This window comes from Indicator indicator, chromosome 8 (assembly GCF_027791375.1).
Source record: "Indicator indicator isolate 239-I01 chromosome 8, UM_Iind_1.1, whole genome shotgun sequence".
NCBI classification, from domain to species: domain Eukaryota; kingdom Metazoa; phylum Chordata; class Aves; order Piciformes; family Indicatoridae; genus Indicator; species Indicator indicator.
In genome coordinates this window covers 6,508,370-6,526,601 of record NC_072017.1, presented here as the reverse complement: position 1 = coordinate 6,526,601, position 18,232 = coordinate 6,508,370, and the positions used below count along the sequence as shown (strand labels likewise).

At 40.6% G+C, this 18,232-nt stretch overlaps 1 protein-coding gene across 1 annotated transcript in view; it reads left to right on the top strand.

The window, feature by feature from the left end:
• Positions 1 to 471: 471 nt before the first annotated feature.
• N4BP2 (NEDD4 binding protein 2) overlaps positions 472 to 18,232 on the top strand; it is a 28,142-nt gene continuing 10,381 nt past the window's right edge. The window contains exons 1-7 of the mRNA XM_054383039.1: positions 472 to 688; positions 2,535 to 3,765; positions 4,610 to 4,734; positions 6,553 to 6,641; positions 8,601 to 8,677; positions 12,734 to 12,889; positions 14,045 to 16,335. Of these exons, the coding sequence (XP_054239014.1) occupies positions 472 to 688; positions 2,535 to 3,765; positions 4,610 to 4,734; positions 6,553 to 6,641; positions 8,601 to 8,677; positions 12,734 to 12,889; positions 14,045 to 16,335 (4,186 nt within the window). The remainder of the gene's footprint in view (positions 689 to 2,534; positions 3,766 to 4,609; positions 4,735 to 6,552; positions 6,642 to 8,600; positions 8,678 to 12,733; positions 12,890 to 14,044; positions 16,336 to 18,232) is intronic.

The following is an 18,232-nucleotide window of genomic DNA, read 5'->3' as shown; positions in this document are numbered from 1 at the left end:
TGGTAGAGTTAGGTAGTGCTTGGAGTCATTCATCTTAAGTCTTCCAAGGCAAAGTGATTCTGTGATTCTATGATCTGTGAACTGTCTGCGTTACTTTCCCTCCTTGTCTGGATTTTTCTTTTGAACACCATTTTATTTCTTCTGTCAGACGCAGATTCAGTGTCTGGTTAGCTGGAAAACAAGACTACTATTTGTCTTTCAGCCATTTGAAATGAAAAAAGGCAGCCTTCTAGAAGTGTCTTTCCTGGATGCTTATGTGTTTTTTTGATCTTTCCAGCTATCTGCAGAGGAGACATGGAAATGTGACTGTGTGCTTTATTAAAATGTCTCTGTTCTCTTTTTTTTTTTCCCAGGTCTGCAGTTTCTGGTTTGTGTATCCCATTTCTGAGAGGGCTTTTGTGAGTCCTGAGATTGGTGCTTTCAGCCTCATGTGAACAAACTAATACAAAAAGCTGATTTTTAGGAAATAAAATGCCACGAAAAAGGAAAACTGGTGGGAGTCCTTCTCGGAGGAATGACAATCCTGACGGAACTGCTGTTGCTGCATCCCAAGGGGACCCACACCGCTCAGCGTTACAAGCAGCCTACAGTGTCAATAAGGAGGAGCTCTTCAACAGCATGTCAGAGATGTTTTCTGACCTAGATCCCAGTGTGGTGTACATGGTTCTGTCTGAATGTGATTTTAAAGGTAAATAATGTAGGGTTGACCTTACAGTTTCTTTCCATACTCAGCTCTTAACTACGGTGACTCCAGAAAAGTTGGTGTGGGTGTTGCAAGCATATTTGTGAGTTTAGCTTTTAATGAGTAGGTGAGTCATAATATTTTGAAATTTTATAGCTCTTTCCATGCAAGATTCTCCAAGTTTGACAAAGTTCTCTGAGGATGGTAATTTGCAGTAGCAGTGTGCTCCATAAATGGAGGTGCAGCTTAAGTGGCTTGTTCTGTGATACAGAGCAGGTGGTGGTAGAGTTGTGAGGAGAATCTGTTTTTCCCAATTGCTTTCTGTGCCATATCTCCTAGATATATCAGGTGAGGGATTTTATGTTCTAGATCATCATTTTTTAAGACAGTGGTGCACTGTGTGTGGTCCTGCCAGTGTTTGGTGTACCTTCAGTACTTGAATTGAGCTTCTGGCTTCTGTTTTACTTTGTTTTGCACTGTCATCTTGTCATCTCCACTGAGGATTACTTTATGAGGGATAAATTCAGTTTGTCATGTTGAATTCTCTGAAGCCTCACTTGGACTGGCTTTCTTCCCCTATATTCTACCAAGCTACATACCTACCTTCTCCTGGCAGACTGTTTTCATGTCTGTGCCCAGTCCTTACTATGCTTTTGACGTTCTGTATACAAATTCTACTGCTTATAATAGAAGTAATGGATCAGGCGCTGGATAGCGACATCTGAGGAGTTAACTTGGCAGGGAAGTAAGTCATACACAGAGTATTTTAATCAATTAATGTGATCAGATATGATTAGTGGAGATTTTTCTAAGAATATTTGCCAAGAAGGCAGAATTTGGCACTTTTTTGTATGTATGGAAGCTAGGTAGCCATCAAAAGGACTGCTTTTATTGGCATTTTTACATTGCTTAAATTATATAGAGTTTATAAATTAGTATCTCTCACACACTTGCTGTTATGATTGTTCTTTTTAAAATGGAAATGGATGGAATTAGTGATTCATGCTTGGAACTCTTACAAAGATTTAGCTTTATCCAAATGACAGTGATCAAGAAGCTCATTGGTGAGTTCAGTAAACAGGCCAAGTTCATGGTTGTGTTTTACTGTTAGCAGTAGTTTAAAAGTGTAAAGATGAATCTTTTCTTACAAGTAATAATAAGTTGCTCTCCTATAGCAGAGAAGTTAGAAGATTAAGGAAGATTTTATATAGTGTGCACAGATTCAGGCTTTTTTTTGTTACACTGTCTTTCAGGAAAACAGAAGCTTGGCTTTAGGGCTCAGTGATAACTTGTGTGAGGTTTTCATTTTGCTCATGTTGATCACAGGCAACCTATACTCTGTTTAGTAGCTTTACAAAGAGCTAGGGCAGATACTGGATTTTTCAGGCAGTATTAGGTATGAAATTTCAGTTGAGCCTGGCCATAATGAACATATTTTACTTACTTACCTCTTCAGTGTCCAGTAGTGCTTTTCAGTTCATTTTATAAGATTTTGCCTCTGTGAGATAAGGTTGTATCATATATAACTAATAAGAGATATAGGTTAGAAATAAATAGCCCTTTAGAAATAAATACCTATTTAAACACTCGCTTCTTATATTTTTCCAGTTAAACTTTATATTTTTTAGGCATTTTGCCACATATCTGTGTTGAGTTCTGCTGCTACCTATAATGAGAAAAACAGATCAAGGGAGTTGCAGTAGAAGTGTTAAAAGATGAACTGGTGAACTGTCTTTTGGTTGATTCTTCAGTTTTGATAAATACTCCTTCAAGATAAAATAAAAAAAGGCATTCACATCAGCTTGTATTCATTTAGCTGACCATGCTTTGTTCTCTTTATCTTACTCAACAGTAGAAAATTCTATGGATTATCTGCTAGAGCTGTCCACCCATGCCAAAGGAGCAGCATCTTCCAAAACTTTGAGTTTTGATTCAGTAGCATCATCAATAGCTTTCGTTAATCAGCAAAGATTTGTTGCAAATGAAAGAATGGGGGAAAGTGCTGCAAACCAAAGCAATTCTGAAGAAGGAAAAGAAAAGGTCCTGTCACCTGATGAGCAGCTGACTGAGGAACTGGATTCCTTAATAGAAGATGCCTTTCAGAGATGCAGCTTGAGTGATGAATTGCTTAATTCTGCAAATGACCAAATAGTACACGAGCAGTCTGTGGAACACCATGGCTTTAATGAATTTCCTGAGTGGGAAATAGCTGATTCAGGTTGCAATGTCCTATGTTTCCCACAGCAAACACAGACAAATAATGAAGTTTTGGAAAACAACTGTTCTCAGCTGCCAGTGAGTCAGCTGAACATCCAGAAAAGCTCACCATCTGCATCAGGTTCTTCTGCACAGGTACTGGTGGAAGATACTGATGTCTCAGAAACACATGCTCAGCATGATGTAGCTTCAGAAGTCTATGAACAATTGAATGGAGAAGTAGCATGTGGAAATTCTGATCAGACACAAGATACTGTTTTGGATCAAAAAAATGTGATTGCTGCTCCTAGTGAGTCCTCCCAAAGACCTCTGGAGCATGGAGTAGCTGTCACTGGAAATCCTAATTCAAGGTGCCTGCAACAGCATCAAGAAGTAGTGACTGCCTTCAGCAACCAGAGCACTTCTCTTCCAGAGGCATATGTTTCTCTCAAAACATCCAGTTTCATAACACCAAAACCTGCAGATTTTCAACAAACTCAGCAGAGTTATAACTTAAATTCTTCTGTGCCATCATGTCAACCTCAACAACACTGGAATCTCATGGCTCCCGTGTTTTATCCTTCTACTGAAAGTCCCACCTTTGTAACTCCTGTGGCTGTCGGTCCAGGGCAGTGGAGGAGACCTGTTTCAGGCTGTAGGACTTTGGAAAAAGGACTTTATTTTTCCTCTCCAGTGGTTTCAAATGCCTGGGATAGCAACCCTTCTCAGAAGGTATGGGGAAATCAAGATAGAAACTCAAAACTGAACCTCTCGCAAGCACAGCAGCCACCTGTTTGTCACATGATGAGAAAAAAGATGCACCTTATAGGTCAAGTACTTGTTCTTCTCAGAGGTGTTCCAGGATCAGGAAAATCATATTTGGCAAGGTAGAACATCTATATTGTGAGCTTCTAAAAGAAATTGCTTAATTGTGTACAGGATTCAGTGCAGGCACTGGCAATGTTCTGACATTTGTAAATAGATATGCTTATATCCTAATGAACAGCTAGATGATACATGCAGCATGATGAATAATAATTGCATAGAGCTGAGCTGCTTATAGCTCTGTGACCTCTTGTGGAAATTGAAATAGGAGGAGTTAGCTTGTAACTTCTGTTGCTGGCTAAAGGAGTTTATATCATCAGAGGATCACTGCAGTGGTACTAGCTCTGCTGTGTTCTTACAGTCCCTGTTCAATTCATGTGTTTCCTTCCAGTAACATGGATGGAAATATGCCAGCTCTCTATAGGCAAAAATTCCCTTCCACTGTTTGAATTCTTCTGTGTAAGTAGCACATGTGGAACTTCTAGGGTTGAATTCTTGGTTTCTTTTCTAACTCTCCAAAATCCTAGATTGAGCTCAGATTCCTGGCAGCTGAAGTATTTGATGCAGTTACAGACTCTATGTGTATTTGTCGAAGTACATCACTAGATGTAGATGGAAAAATACCTCCCTTGTTACTTTGAAATGAGACTTGTAGGGAGCCTCTGTCAGCTCTTTTCCTTAGATATCCTCAGCTTTTGGAAAAGGAAAGAAATTATTGTAGGTCATCTTTGCCTGGAGGTTGGTTTTTTAATTTGTATTTTTTCTTAATCCTTACCTAAATTTGCTGCTTCCATTTCATATAATCTTGGTTTTGTGCAAGAGGCAGAATACTTTTATGTATGGTAGCAGATACCAGGGCTGGGCAGGAGAAGGGGGAAAAGCTATTTACTTCTTGATCTTTCACAGGACTTTGCTTGAGGATAACCCAGATGGAATCATTCTTAGTACTGATGATTACTTTTGTAAAAATGGGCAATACCATTATGATCCGGATTGCTTAGGGGAAGCACATGACTGGAACAGGAAACGAGGTGAGAAATAAATAAGGGATTAGGTTGCATGTTTACAGTTCAAGGCTTGGGTGGTGCTTAAAAAGCTGCCTGTCTTGTAATGCCAGTGTCACAGGGCAAGCATCCCATCAGAGAAGCATTTTTCAATCTGTGTGTGGAAAAATAACATGAGCACAAACTTAGAAGTCACCTGTCTATTGTGTGCTTTGCAGATAAAAATGCCAGTGTCATTGTCAAAAGGTTGTTTTGTGCTCAGCTCTCATTGTGGTGTGTATTTTGGGTTGTGTCCCATTTCTGGAGTTGTGATCTCTACCATCTCCCAGAAATATTTACTCTGAGATAAGCCTTTATGTATGCATTACTTATATATGTAAGTAATGAGGATGTTGATACAATCAACGCACAGATATTTTCCTCCTCTTGATTACTTTTTTCTCTTGAGCACTAAGTTGTTGGAAAATGTAAAATGAAATTCTATGAGCAAGCCAGAATAAATGATTGTTTTTCCTTTCCGTAATCACTATTTTTTGATGGTGTCTTTCACTAAATTCACCATGGAACAATTTTTTTTTAAGCTTTTATTTCACAGAATCGCAGAATGGTAGGAGTTGGAAGGGACCTTGAAAGACCATCCAGTCTAACCCCCCTGCCAGAGCAGGATCACCTAGAGCAGGTCACACAGGAACGTGTACAGTCAGGTTTTGAATGTCCTCAGAGAAGGAGACTCCACACCCTCTCTGTGCAGCCTGTTCCAGTATTTTTGTCACCCTCACAGTGAAAAAATTTGCCTTATGTTCATATGGAACATGCAGTGCTCCAGCTTGCACCCATTGTCCCTTGTACTGTCATTGGACATCACTGAGAAGAGCCTGGCTCTGTCTTCCTGACACTTGCCCTTCACATATTTATAAACATTAAATTAATGAGGTCACTTCTCAGCCTCCTTCTCCAATCTAAAGAGCCCCATCTCCCTCAGCCTTTCCTCATGAGGGAGATGTTCCACTCCCTTCATCATCTGCAGTTCCCAGAGGTCCTTCTTGAATTGAGGGGCCCAGAACTGGACATACTCTACCAGATGTGGCCTCACCAGGCAGAGTAGAGAGGGAGGAGAACCTCCCTTGACCTACTCACCACACCCCTTTTCATACACCAAGCTTGCCACTGGCCCTCTTGGCCACAAGGGCACACTGCTGGCTCATGGTCATTTGCTAAATTTGAACCATCTCTACTGTCAGATTTCTAACCAGTGGAGAAATGAGTTAATAAGAAATGTGTGGTTCAGCAATAACTTCGATTATTCAAACAGGTTGTAACACAGCTAAAGAAACATGATGGTGTGACTCTAAAGGTAGTGACTCTAAACATGCCATTATTGTGTATTTAAATTACAATAATTCTTGTGATTTTTCATATTTTATGCAGTTCACAGAGTGGACTAATCTTAAGACTGTTATAAAGGCAAGAATTTTGTATGCAACAGAGAAGTCCACTTTAAGGTGATCATGTAGGTTTTTTATTTTAGTTTAATTTACTGATTCATTGGTCATCTTGGTGCATTTTCCATCTGCATTTCCATTTCTTGATTATCACACATATGTTAATTCAAAATAATAACACCATATCTCAGTAGCTTTACATGCAAGGGGGGGGGAATTTCTAAAATAGAGAGCCTTGAAACAGATCAAGCTGTGGCAAGGGTTCTTTGCACTGTGGTGTTAATCATTAAGGATTATCTACTTTTATAAAATACCACCAATTCAGAGAATTAGAATAAATGTTGCGTGCCCACCTTAATGAAATTAACTCCATCACGTTCTTTTGTACGTGTGTTTCTTTCAGCCAAAGAAGCGTTTGAAATGAGAATCTCTCCTATAATAATAGACAACACAAACATACAAGCATGGGAGATGAAGCCTTATGTTACTTTGGTCAGTATTACGTTGATGATCAATGTGAAAAGGGATTATTGACCAGCATGGCAACAGCAGATGTTTTAAAAGGAGATTGTCTTTCTCAGGCTAGTTGTTACTGCGTGAAAGTCTGGAGTCAAGAAAAAATTGTTATGTGGAATCATATTACTCAGTGTCATCTCTGTGTGCATCTGAGTATTGACCTGGCCTGGCTTCTGAGTGACAAAGCCAAGTGCCTTGCACTGGAGAGCAAAAATAAACATTGTTGAGGAAACGGAGGTGTCACCAAGGTCAGAAAGGACTACCTTCCATTTCACTACCGTCTTCACAAGGAAGAAAAGAAGGGTTATAGTTGTAGGTGCCTCTCTTCTTAGGGGAGCAGAGGGTCTTCCTTCTCTTGGGAAAGTCTGCTACCTTCCTGGGGCTTGGGTTAAGGACATCACCAGGAAACTTCTTAGCTTGCTATGTCCTTTATATTTTTAGTGCTCTTCTATGTGGGTGGAGATGAAGCCACAACTTATAGATCAAGAGCAATCAAAAGACTTCAGAGCCATGGGATGGTTGGTGAGGGAGACTAGAGCACAGGTTATTTTTTCCTCTCTCCTTCCAGTAGCAGACAGTGACATTGGAAGAAATAGACAGACTTGGTCTATTAATACATAGCTCTGTCTAGTGTCACCACCACAGTTTTGGGTTTTTTTCGACAATGGGATGGCTTGCACAGCAGTGAACTTGCTGGCATTAGGTGCGATTCACCTTCTTCCGAGGAGGAAGAGGGTCTACCCAGGATCTTGCAGTGCTCAGTGACAGAGCTTTAAACTAGCCTTGAAGACAGATGAGAGGCCATGGTTAGAAGGACAGGGTGCTAATATTAGAGCAATCAGCTTGTTTCTCTGAGGTGTGCTGGGGACAGGTCTGAAGGACAGGATCTAGGGGCTCCTGAGGTAATAGCCAAGAGTGAAACAATGGTGAAATAGCTATCAGAAGAATTAAGGATGGTCCTTTTAAGAAGGTGATAGGGCTAACAACCCAGCTAAGAAGGTGACATGGGCAACAACCCAGCTGATTCTGATTAACAGAAATATATTGGAAGAAATATTCTAAAGTGGATCTGGGATTTCTCCTACCAAAGCACATCAGAGTGTGTAGTGTGTAGAACTGACAGCTTTTGAGCAGATACTCGACATATGCTGCATGTAGTGATGGATTAGTCAACAGTCGGACTTAGCACAGATGATTTTTGTTAATATTTTTTAAATTATTATCATCCTTGCATTTAATGACAATTGTCAGCTTAATGGTTCTTTCATAAATGTAGTTCTTGATTTTGTTGTGTGCTGAAATAAACATACAACACAAATTCTTCCAAGCAGTACAGGGTTTGGCAAGATGCTAAGAATGTTTTTTTTTTTTTCTGCAAACAAGGAGAGGGAGAAATAGCACAGTACTCACAGTGTTTCTTCTGATTAGATTTTGGGCTCCTTTTCTGGCATGATGAAACTTGACCATATAAGGACCATTTACTTGCAGCCCACTCAAGCTTCTGTATGGCAGAAGGCTGTCCACAATAGCTGTGGTACTGTAACTAATTGCTGCCTCACATCTGCTCAGCTCTGAATGTAAGCAGTGAGCTTTTCTCTGTCTTGGAGAGGCTGTGTAGACATGTGCATGCTTCACATGGAAGGAGGTGATCTTCTGTAGTCTTGATTCAGAGTTAAAACATTTAAAGGCATGATATAAAAGTGATTTTACTTTTTTTTCTGTGATCATGGCACACATTTAATTTTGCAGCAAGAGATGTGTATGTGTGTGTATATATATGTCTTTAAACATCATAATTTGTGAAGTGGATGACTGAACAAAAGTATGTTATTCCAAATGTGTAACTGATTTTGAAAAGTACAAAAACCAATTTTAAAGAAGCTACTTGTGTGCTGCTTCACAGAAATAAGTGATGTGTTTTCTTCTTTTATTCAGGCTCAGCAGTTCAAATACGAAGTCATGTTCCGAGAACCAGACACTTGGTGGAAGTTTAAACCAAAAGAACTTGAAAGGTAAGAATGGAGAAGAAGAGAAGGCTCTGAGAAGACCTTATTGTGAGCCTTCCAGTATCTGAAGGGGGCCTACAAGAAAGCTGGGGAGTAACTTTTTAGGGTGTCAGGTAGTGATAGACTAGGGGAAATGGAACAAAAATAGAAATGGGTAGATTCAAATTGGATGTTAGGAGGAAATTCTTCCCCATGAGGGTGGTGAGACACTGGAACAGGTTTCCCAGGGAGGTGGTGGAAGCCTCATCCCTGGAGGTTTTTAAGGCCAGGCTGGATGTGGCTCTGAGCAACCTGATGTAGTGTGAGGTATCCCTCCCATGGCAGGGGAGTTGGAACTAGATGATCCTTGAGGTCCCTTCCAACCCTAACAAGTCTATGAAAAGTAAATTTCATACTAGATTGCAGCTTTTTCACAGTCTATAAACTATGATTCTTAAAAAGGTGGTGCTTAACAGAGTGGCTGGTGAAGTAGCAAGATACCAGTAAAGATTTTTGCAGTAAGTAGCTTTTCAACATTTTTATCTACAGTATTAACTTTTGGGAGACTTCATTGTGAGATTGTTTTTTTTCTATCACTTTATTCTAATTAGATACAAAATATATTATCAGTGATAGATACTGTCTTATGTTTTTATGATTGCAATTCTTTTGCCTTTGAGGTACAGCAACACCTCTCCTTTGGGTTGCAAAAAGGGTGTCAGGTTGTGGTTGGATTTACATCCAGCAGATCTATTGCTTTCCTTGAAAAAATTTCTGCTGTTGCTGTTCAAGGTGATCAGCACCTTATGGCCTATAGAGATTAACCAATGTGCCTCACCACTGTTGTTTACTTTAGAATCAGAGAGTCACAGAATGTTAGGGTTTGGAAGGGACTTCAGAGATAAATTGAGTCCAACCCCCTTCCAAAGCAGGATCACCTAAAGCAGATCACACCAGAACGCATCTAGTTGGGTTTTGAAAGTCTCCAGAGGAGACTCCACAACCTCTCTGGGCAGCCTGTTCCAGTACTCTGTCACCATGACGTTAAAGAAGTGTGTCCTCATGTTGAGATGGAACCTCCTGTGTTCAAGGAACCTGTTGTTCCTTGACCTATCACTGTGCACCACCAAAAAGAGACTGGCACCATCATCTAATTTATCAGATCATCTCAGATATTTATAGATGTTAAGATCCCCTCTCAGCCTTTTGTTCTCCAGACTAAACAGTCCCAGGTCTCTCAGCCTTTCTTCATAGGAAAGATGTTCAAGTCTCCCAGTCATCTTCATAGCTCTCTCTGACTCTCTTCAGCAGGTCCCTCTCTCTTTTGAATTGGGAAGCCCAAAACAGGATATAGTATTCCAGATGTGGTCTCACCAGAGGAGAGTAGTGGGGGAGGAGAACCTCCCTAGACCTGCTGGACACAATATTCTTAATGCACCACAGGATACTTACTGGCCCTCTTGGTGACAAGGGCATACTTCTGTCCCGTGGATAACTTGCTGTCCTTCTACAGAGTCATAGAACCATTATTCACAGCCAAAATAGGCAAGATGTAAGCAGGATGTAAGTGAACAGGTGGTGGATGAAAAGCTGGACGTAAGCCAGCACTGTGCACTTGCAGCTCAGAAGGCCAACTGAATCCTGGGCTGCATCAAAAGCAGTGTGGCCAGCAGGTCAAGTGAGGGGATTCTGCCACTCTGTTTTAGTGAGACCCCACCTGGAGTCCCATGTCCAGCTCTGCAGTCCTCAGAATAAGAAAGACGTGGACCTGTTGAAGCAGGTCCAGAAGGTAGCCACAAAAATCATTCCTTCCAACCCAAAGCATTCTGATTCTGTGAATAATAAGGTAGGTAGAAAATCAGCTTAATACCAGGTTCAAAGGCTAGGATAAATGATTCAAAGGTCATGAGTAGCCTGATGCCCCTCCAAGATGAATATGAGGGCCACTACTATTTAATGCCCTTTCTATGACTTGGATGTTGACACAGAATGCACTCTCAGCAGATTTGCAGATGATACTGAACTGAGCAAGAGTAGTTTGTTCAGCCTTAAGAAATGTTTAGGAAGGATCATACTGTCTTCAGCTACCTTTTGAGACGTTACAGAGAAGATTAAAAAGATCTCTTCTGACAACTGTGCCAGGGAGAGGACAAAACAAACATAAACAAGTTGGAACTTGTTTTGATTACATAAAAGAAAAAAACCCAAAACTTACTTTGAGGGTGGTCAGGTGCTCAGGAAGTTTTCCCAAAGAGTTTGTAGGCTTTCAAAATTGGACAAGACAAATCTCTGGGCAACTTGATCTAATTCTACGTCCTCTGAGTAGGAAGTTGGACTGTGTGATCTGTTTCAACATAAGTTATCTTGTGATGTTGTAATATATGTTGTCATCTCCATTTGCATGCTTAGCTTAAGGTTGGGCACTTTTCAAGTGAGGTAAAGAAGGTTATTTTCTTTCCTAAAGTAGAACTTAAACATTTTCTCCTCCACCTTCAATTTGCATTTTGCCATCCCTGACGGAATTCGCTTGTTCTAGGAACTGCTGCAGAGCACATTCCTTGGTGGTGTTTAACAGAGGCAGTGAGAATTCCTAGCCAAATGTTGTCCCAAGATAGTGGGTGAAAAGGTTTTCCTCAAGGAATTCTTAGAAGAAAGACTGATTTTAGAAATCTTTGATACCCAGTTTGATATCCTGCATCACTGCCAGGATCTGATGTGGTGTGTTTCTGATACTTGCTTGAAGAAGATGCATTATCAGTCCCTGGGGTACTATGTCCAGTTCTGGAGCCCCTATTACAAGAAGGATCTGGATGTGCTGGAACGTGTCCAGAGAAAGGCTATGAGGATGATCAGAGGGCTGGAGCACCTCTCCTGTGAGAACAGATTGAGAAAGTTGGGGCTGTTAAGTCTGGAGAAGAGAAGGCTCTGAGGTGACCTTCTTGTGGCCTTCCAGTATGTGATGGTTTGAAACTGTATTTTTAATTTTTTCCTTGCAAAGTTCAGAATAGAGAAAGTGAAAGAGTGTAAATAAGTCACTATGGGGTGTAAGAAAGCAAAATACTGATTGTTCTAAACACTTCCATTGGATAGATAGAAATGTTTAAGAACTATTACCCAAAACAAAGTGGGCACTCTGCACATTCTGCGTTCGGCAGTGGGGGCAGTTGCTGGGCTGTCTGGCTGCTGTTTTCTTCTCTCTTCTGGCTGAAGATAACACACACTGACACTGGCAGCTAAGTTAACAACTTTCTGCTTAACTAACTCTGCTTCTCTGTCCAGGAGGGGTCTGGGGGGAAGCTCCTGGGAGAGGGAGGCCCCTTTAGGAGGGTCCCCTTGGGGGGAAGCAAAGGGAGCTTGGTTGTGCTTTTCTGTTGATTGTATATATTTGTAAATGTTGTGAATTTTGTATATTTGTACACATTCATTGCATTTCTCTGCCTGTAAATACAGCCTTCACTTGCTTCCAGACTGGGCTAGCCTGGTTATTGTCGGTGGGGGGGAATTTCAGCTCACACCGACACACAGTATCTGAAGGGGGCTACAAGAAAGCTGGGGAGGGACTTCTTAGGGTGTCAGATAATGATAGGACTAGGGGGAATGGAACAAAACCAGAAATGGGTAGATTCAGATTGAATGTTAGGAAGAAATTCTTCCCCATGAGGGTGGTGAGACACTGGTGGTGGAAGCCTCATCCCTGGAGGTTTTTAAGGCCAGGCTGGATGTGGCTTTCAGTAACCTGATGTAGTGTGAGGTGTCCCTGCCCATGGCAGGGGAGTTGAAATTTGATGTTCCTTGAGGTCCCTTACCACCCTAACAATTGTATGATTCTAAAACATCCTATTGCAGAACAGGGCCACCAGGTGGGGTGGAGAAGTCAAGTAGAGCAGTGATTTGTCTGAGCTATACCCTGTTTGGAGTGCCTTAGTGCACTTACACAGTGCTGCTTTGTACCTTTCACATCACCACCCTGAACTCTGATTAGTTTTGCTTTTTAATTAAGTTATCTCTTGTTGTAATACACAAATCTGAAATGTTGCTTTTTCAGGGTTTGTTTGTTTGTTTGTTTCCTTTTTTATTTGCTAGGCGAAACATCCATGGTGTATCTAAAGAAAAGATCAAACGAATGTTGGAGCGCTATGAACGCTGCCTTTCTGTTAGTTCAATACTGAATTCTTCAGTTCCAGACAAATCAGAAGCTGCTGGCTGCAATGAAGATCCTGCTCAGGAGGAAAGCCATAGGTTAGATGCTTTTACTTGCTTTGTAGTCTCAAATTAAAAAGGCTGAAAATTCAGAGTTCATAGCAAGAGAACCCAGATATTGCTGCTGAACAGTGAATGCCTTAAAAACGTTAGGTAAATACTGAAAAGAAATACATCATATAAGTTTCTTAAATTTGAAGAATTTCAGGACTTTTAGAAATGAGCAATCAAGGGATCTAGTCAACTTATTTGATGCTTTTGGGATCCTCCCAGTATTGCTGTGTGTTTCTTTTCAATAAACCAATCTTGATTTGCTTTCTCTTACCTTAGAAATGTGCTGTTGGATGTATGTTGTAGGTACAAAACAATCTATAAAATGCTTTTCAGAAGACTAGTGTCCAAAATATGAGCAAATTACTATTTCTGAGTCTGTGTGTTGGTGTTAGATGATGTCTTTGTAGAAGATGAATGCTTTGTGCAGTTGCAATGAGATATCTGCTTGCATTTGGGTGTATTTAATTTAGGCTTGTCTGTATTGGCTGTATACATGACTGTTTTGTACTGACTAATCTGAATAATGCTCTATATGCATTATAATAATGCATAGGAAATAATTTTATTGTAGTTCTTAATAATTTGTGGGGTTTTCATGCTTGATATATTTGAAATGAAGTGAGCACTGGTAATGAAATGAATGTGTATGGTTGATTGTGAGCAATGGTACAAGAAGAAATGGCACATCCTCTCCTAGTTAACTTCTGGACTGTCTTTAGCATTGAGCCATCAGGAGAGAGCAACAATCAATAAACAAAAGCACATTTACCAGGTTTGCTGAGCTGAAAGAGGAAATATCTGGCAGCAGAGTGCTCCCATGCAGAATGCTGGGAACAAGGGAAAACAAACTCCTGAGGAAGTATTCTTAGCCCCATGCTGAAGTGAAAAAGGGATACTTACAAAGGAAAGTTCTTCTTTGCTTAGCTCCTTTCTTTAAAAGGAGTGTTGAGGTTAGGGCTAAATCATCTTAAATTTGCTTTCCTCTCACTGGAGTTCTCCCAGATGGGTGATTAGTATCCTAAAAGGTGATTTCTGGTCTGTAATTTGAAAATATTAAATAGCCAAGCTAAAATTAAAAATGTGGACAAGTACTTAAAGTTTGAAATTGGTTTTTATCTTTCATTCCAATTTATATTCCAGAAAGAGAGAGGCACATTCTGATGTAAAAGAAGAAAATCCTTCTGCTTCTGATGTGGAGCCTCTTGAATTAGCTGATGATAAAACTTTTCCCAGTACTTCTCTAACATTAGAAAGTAACTGTGATCCTGAACATTTTCAGAAAGAGGAAAAAGAACTGGAAAATAACTCTGTGGAACATAGTTCTGAGAACAGCACTGTTCAAGGTAGCTTGGATTCTTACAGTGTAGAAAAAGAGCTGCCCTTGAAGGAGAAAGAAGAAAAGGGAGAAATAACAGAAAAAACCACTGAAACAGAAATGGATGAGGTTGATGTGACTACCACTGAAGAGGCTGTGTCCCTGCATAGAGGAGGAATTGAGGAACAGAGTGATAATATTCTCAGAGTTCAAACTGAAATTGAACTGTCTGGTGAACTTTGTATGGAATCAAGCAGTTCAGCTTCAGACACATCAGGAAAACCAGAACTACTGAACTTCCTGGGTGACTGGCCAGTAGAGCAAACAATGGGACAAAGAGTCAAAAGAGCTAGAAGGCTAGAAAAATCTCGGAACAGCGATAAGGAAGGTAAAACTCCCACTCAGCAGCATCCTGAGTTAGGTGAAGTGCAAGTGGGCCTGACTGAGACCTGTATTGTTGGAAAAGGACATGAGGAAGAAAATCTACCCTCTAGCTGTTCCTCTGCAAATGCAAATAAAGCTATGTCAGAACTGCAAATGATAGAACATTGGCCTGTGTCAGACTCATTAGAACAGAGACAGCAAAAGTCAAGGAGAATGAGAAAGACAAGTGCAAGTCAGTCTGATGAAGGAAAAAATGGTGAAGGTGACATTGGTAGAAATACTCTTGAGACTGTAGATGTGCTTCATGGGACACCTGAGATGACTGCAGAGCCAGCCAATACAGAAAGTTTGCATATCATAACACATATGCCCCAACCTGAAACAGTAGCCAGTGAAACAGTAGGAGAGAAGAAAACCCAGCAAAATAAGAGAATGAGGAAACATCACAAGTTAGCCCTCACTTTTGCAAACAATTTGTCCTATCCCAAAGAAGAGGAACACTTGTCTGTGCTTAACTCAGCAGAAGACAAACAGGACATGAGTTCATGCAGACAAAAAAATAGCTGTTCACAGACTGAATCACAGGACTTTGCTCTCCTCTGGAGACTGGAAAAGAAAATGCTTTTTCCTGAGACTACCAAAGTATTGCATGGCAGACTAGATGGCTTCAAACCCAAAGATGTAGGTAATGCCTCAGATTCTCAGGAAAAAATACCCTATCGAGTTACGTATGATAAAAGCACATTTGTGGAAGAAAATGAGCTTATCAATATTGATGAGTCTGAAAAGCTCAATATGCTCTGTAAGCTCTTCGAGTCCGTTTCATTTGAAGCTCTGAAAGATCTGTATGAAAGGTGTAACAAAGACATAGACTGGGCCACAGGTCTGCTGTTAGACTCTGATGAGAAGTTATGCAAAGATGTTGATATTGAATACTTTCAATTAAAAGAAGCTGAGCCAGTAGGTGCAAACCTTGATTTCAAGACAAGCACAAACTGTGTTGAGAATCTCAAAGACCACAAGCAAGCACTGCAAATAATTGGGGCTGGTGATGTCTCTGAGCCTTCTGAAGACAAGGACTCATCAATCAGCCTTGCAGAAAGTAGGGCTACCAAGGCAACTGTGATGGATGCTCATGTGTCTGAGTGGTTGACTGCTGCCTCCTTGAATGAATCAGCAGAACCACTGATTTCTGGAGATACAGGCCCTATTGCTGATGCAGGCAGCTCAGCAGCTGGTATCAACGAGCTATCTGTTCCAGGGAACCAGAGGATAGAGTCTGAGAGCCCTGTTGAAGAAACTGTAAATCAGCCATCAGTCTCACAACTTGATGCAGGTTTCTGTATACCCATGACTTTCCCTCACAGTCCAAACACAACTTCTGCTGATTTGAAACATGAATTAAACAATGAAAGTGATCATAACCCTTCAGAAAGCAGTGCAGGGGATCCCACAGTGACTGCTTCCTTGCTAGGAATGGATCATACATCTTTGGTTGGTCCTGGGAGTGATAAAGAACTGGAGATGCCTAAAGACATGCAAGGGAATTCTGGGGAGATACGTGGAAAAGAAGAAATTGGAGCTCAAAGCTGGGGTGAAGCTAAAGCCAAAATACAAACCCCTAAACCAGCATCACATGCAGCCTTCAGTATAGATTGCCTAGAACTAACATTGCCTCCTGAACTGGCACTGCAGCTGAAAGAAATATTTGGGCCTGTTGGTGTTGATGCAGGTATGGGCATAATTATCTCCACATTTTTATTAAAAACCTCAATTTGGGTAAGAAAACATTTCTTCCTTTGTCTGTGCTTTCTGCCCTTCATGCTTGATTTTTAGGGAACAGATTCACACAGTTCCTCATGATGCTTTTGTTTCCTTCTGCCTTTGTCTTTTTGTACATGCACATACTTTAAAATCATAAGAAAATATATTGGCTTATTTGCATTTTGAGCAACAGGCCTTTGAGCTTATATTTAAACTCTGAAGGGATATTGAAATGATGAGGAAGATGCAAATTGTGACTGGTTAGGAAGAAAGAAAGCTTTAGGCATTAGTTAAATTGGGGAAGGAAGAGATGAATGGTTTAGGGAGATGATAAAGTGCAGCTATGCTTAAAAGATGAAAACAGACTAGTCTGCTGAGAGACTGCGATAAAGGAAGCTTTTAGCATCTTGAACATGCATCATGAAAGTTAAAGACTGGTAGAAAAATGGAAAAGCACAAGGAATATATAGCTTGCTTGGGTTCTATGAGGGTTTTTTCTTGGGGTTTTTTTTTCCCCTTTTCCTTTTTAATTCCTTTTTCTCCTTTTCTATTCCTTTTATTTTCCTTTTCTATTCCTTTTTTTTCTTTTCTATTCCTTTTTTTCCCTTTTCTATTCCTTTTTTTTCCCTTTTCTATTCCTTTTTTTCCCTTTTCTATTCCTTTTTTTCCCTTTTCTATTCCTTTTTTTTCCCTTTTCTATTCCTTTTTTTTCCCTTTTCTATTCCTTTTTTTTCCCTTTTCTATTCCTTTTTTTCCCTTTTCTATTCCTTTTTTTTCCCCTTTTCTATTCCTTTCTTTTCCCTTTTCTATTCCTTTTTTTTCCCCTTTTCTATTCCTTTTTTTCCCCCTTTTCTATTCCTTTTTTTCCCCTTTTCTATTCCTTTTTTTCCCTTTTCTATTCCTTTTTTTCCCTTTTCTATTCCTTTTTTTCCCCTTTTCTATTCCTTTTTTCCCCTTTTCTATTCCTTTTTTTTCCCCTTTTCTATTCCTTTTTTTTCCCCTTTTCTATTCCTTTTTTCCCCCCTTTTCTATTCCTTTTTTCCCCCCTTTTCTATTCCTTTTTCCCCCCCCTTTTCTATTCCTTTTTTCCCCCCCTTTTCTATTCCTTTTTTCCCCCCCTTTTCTATTCCTTTTTCTCCCCCCTTTTCTATTCCTTTTTCCCCCCCCCTTTTCTATTCCTTTTTCCCCCCCCCCTTTTCTATTCCTTTTTCCCCCCCCCTTTTCTATTCCTTTTTCCCCCCCCCCTTTTCTATTCCTTTTTCCCCCCCCCCTTTTCTATTCCTGTTCTCCCCCCTTTTCTATTCCTTTTTTCCCCCCTTTTCTATTCCTTTTGTCCCCCCTTTTCTATTCCTTTTTTTTTATCTTTTTTTCTCCTAAAGATCACAGAATTGTCAGCATTGGAAGGGACCCCAAGGACTGTCTAGTTCCAACCCCCCTACCATGGGCAGGGACACCTCACACTATATCAGGTTGCCCAGAGCCACATCCAGCCTGGCCTTAAAAACCTCCAGGGATGGGACTTCCACCACCTTCCTGGGCAATCTGTCCAGTGTCTCACCACCTTTATGGTGAAGAGCTTCTTCCCAATGTCTAATCTAACTCCCCCCTCCTCTAGCTTGGATCCATTCCCCCCCAGTCCTTTCACTACCTGACACTCTAAAAAGTCCCTCCCCAGCTTTCTTGTAGGCCTCTTGAGATACTGGAAGGCCACAATAAGGTCTCCTTCTCCAAAATGAACAGCCCCAACTCTCTCAGCCTGTCCTTATAGGAGAGGAGCTCCAGCCCTCTGCTCGTTCTGGTGGCCCTTCTCTGGACACCTTTCAGCATGTCCAGATCTTCCTTGCACTAGGGGCTCCGGAACTGGA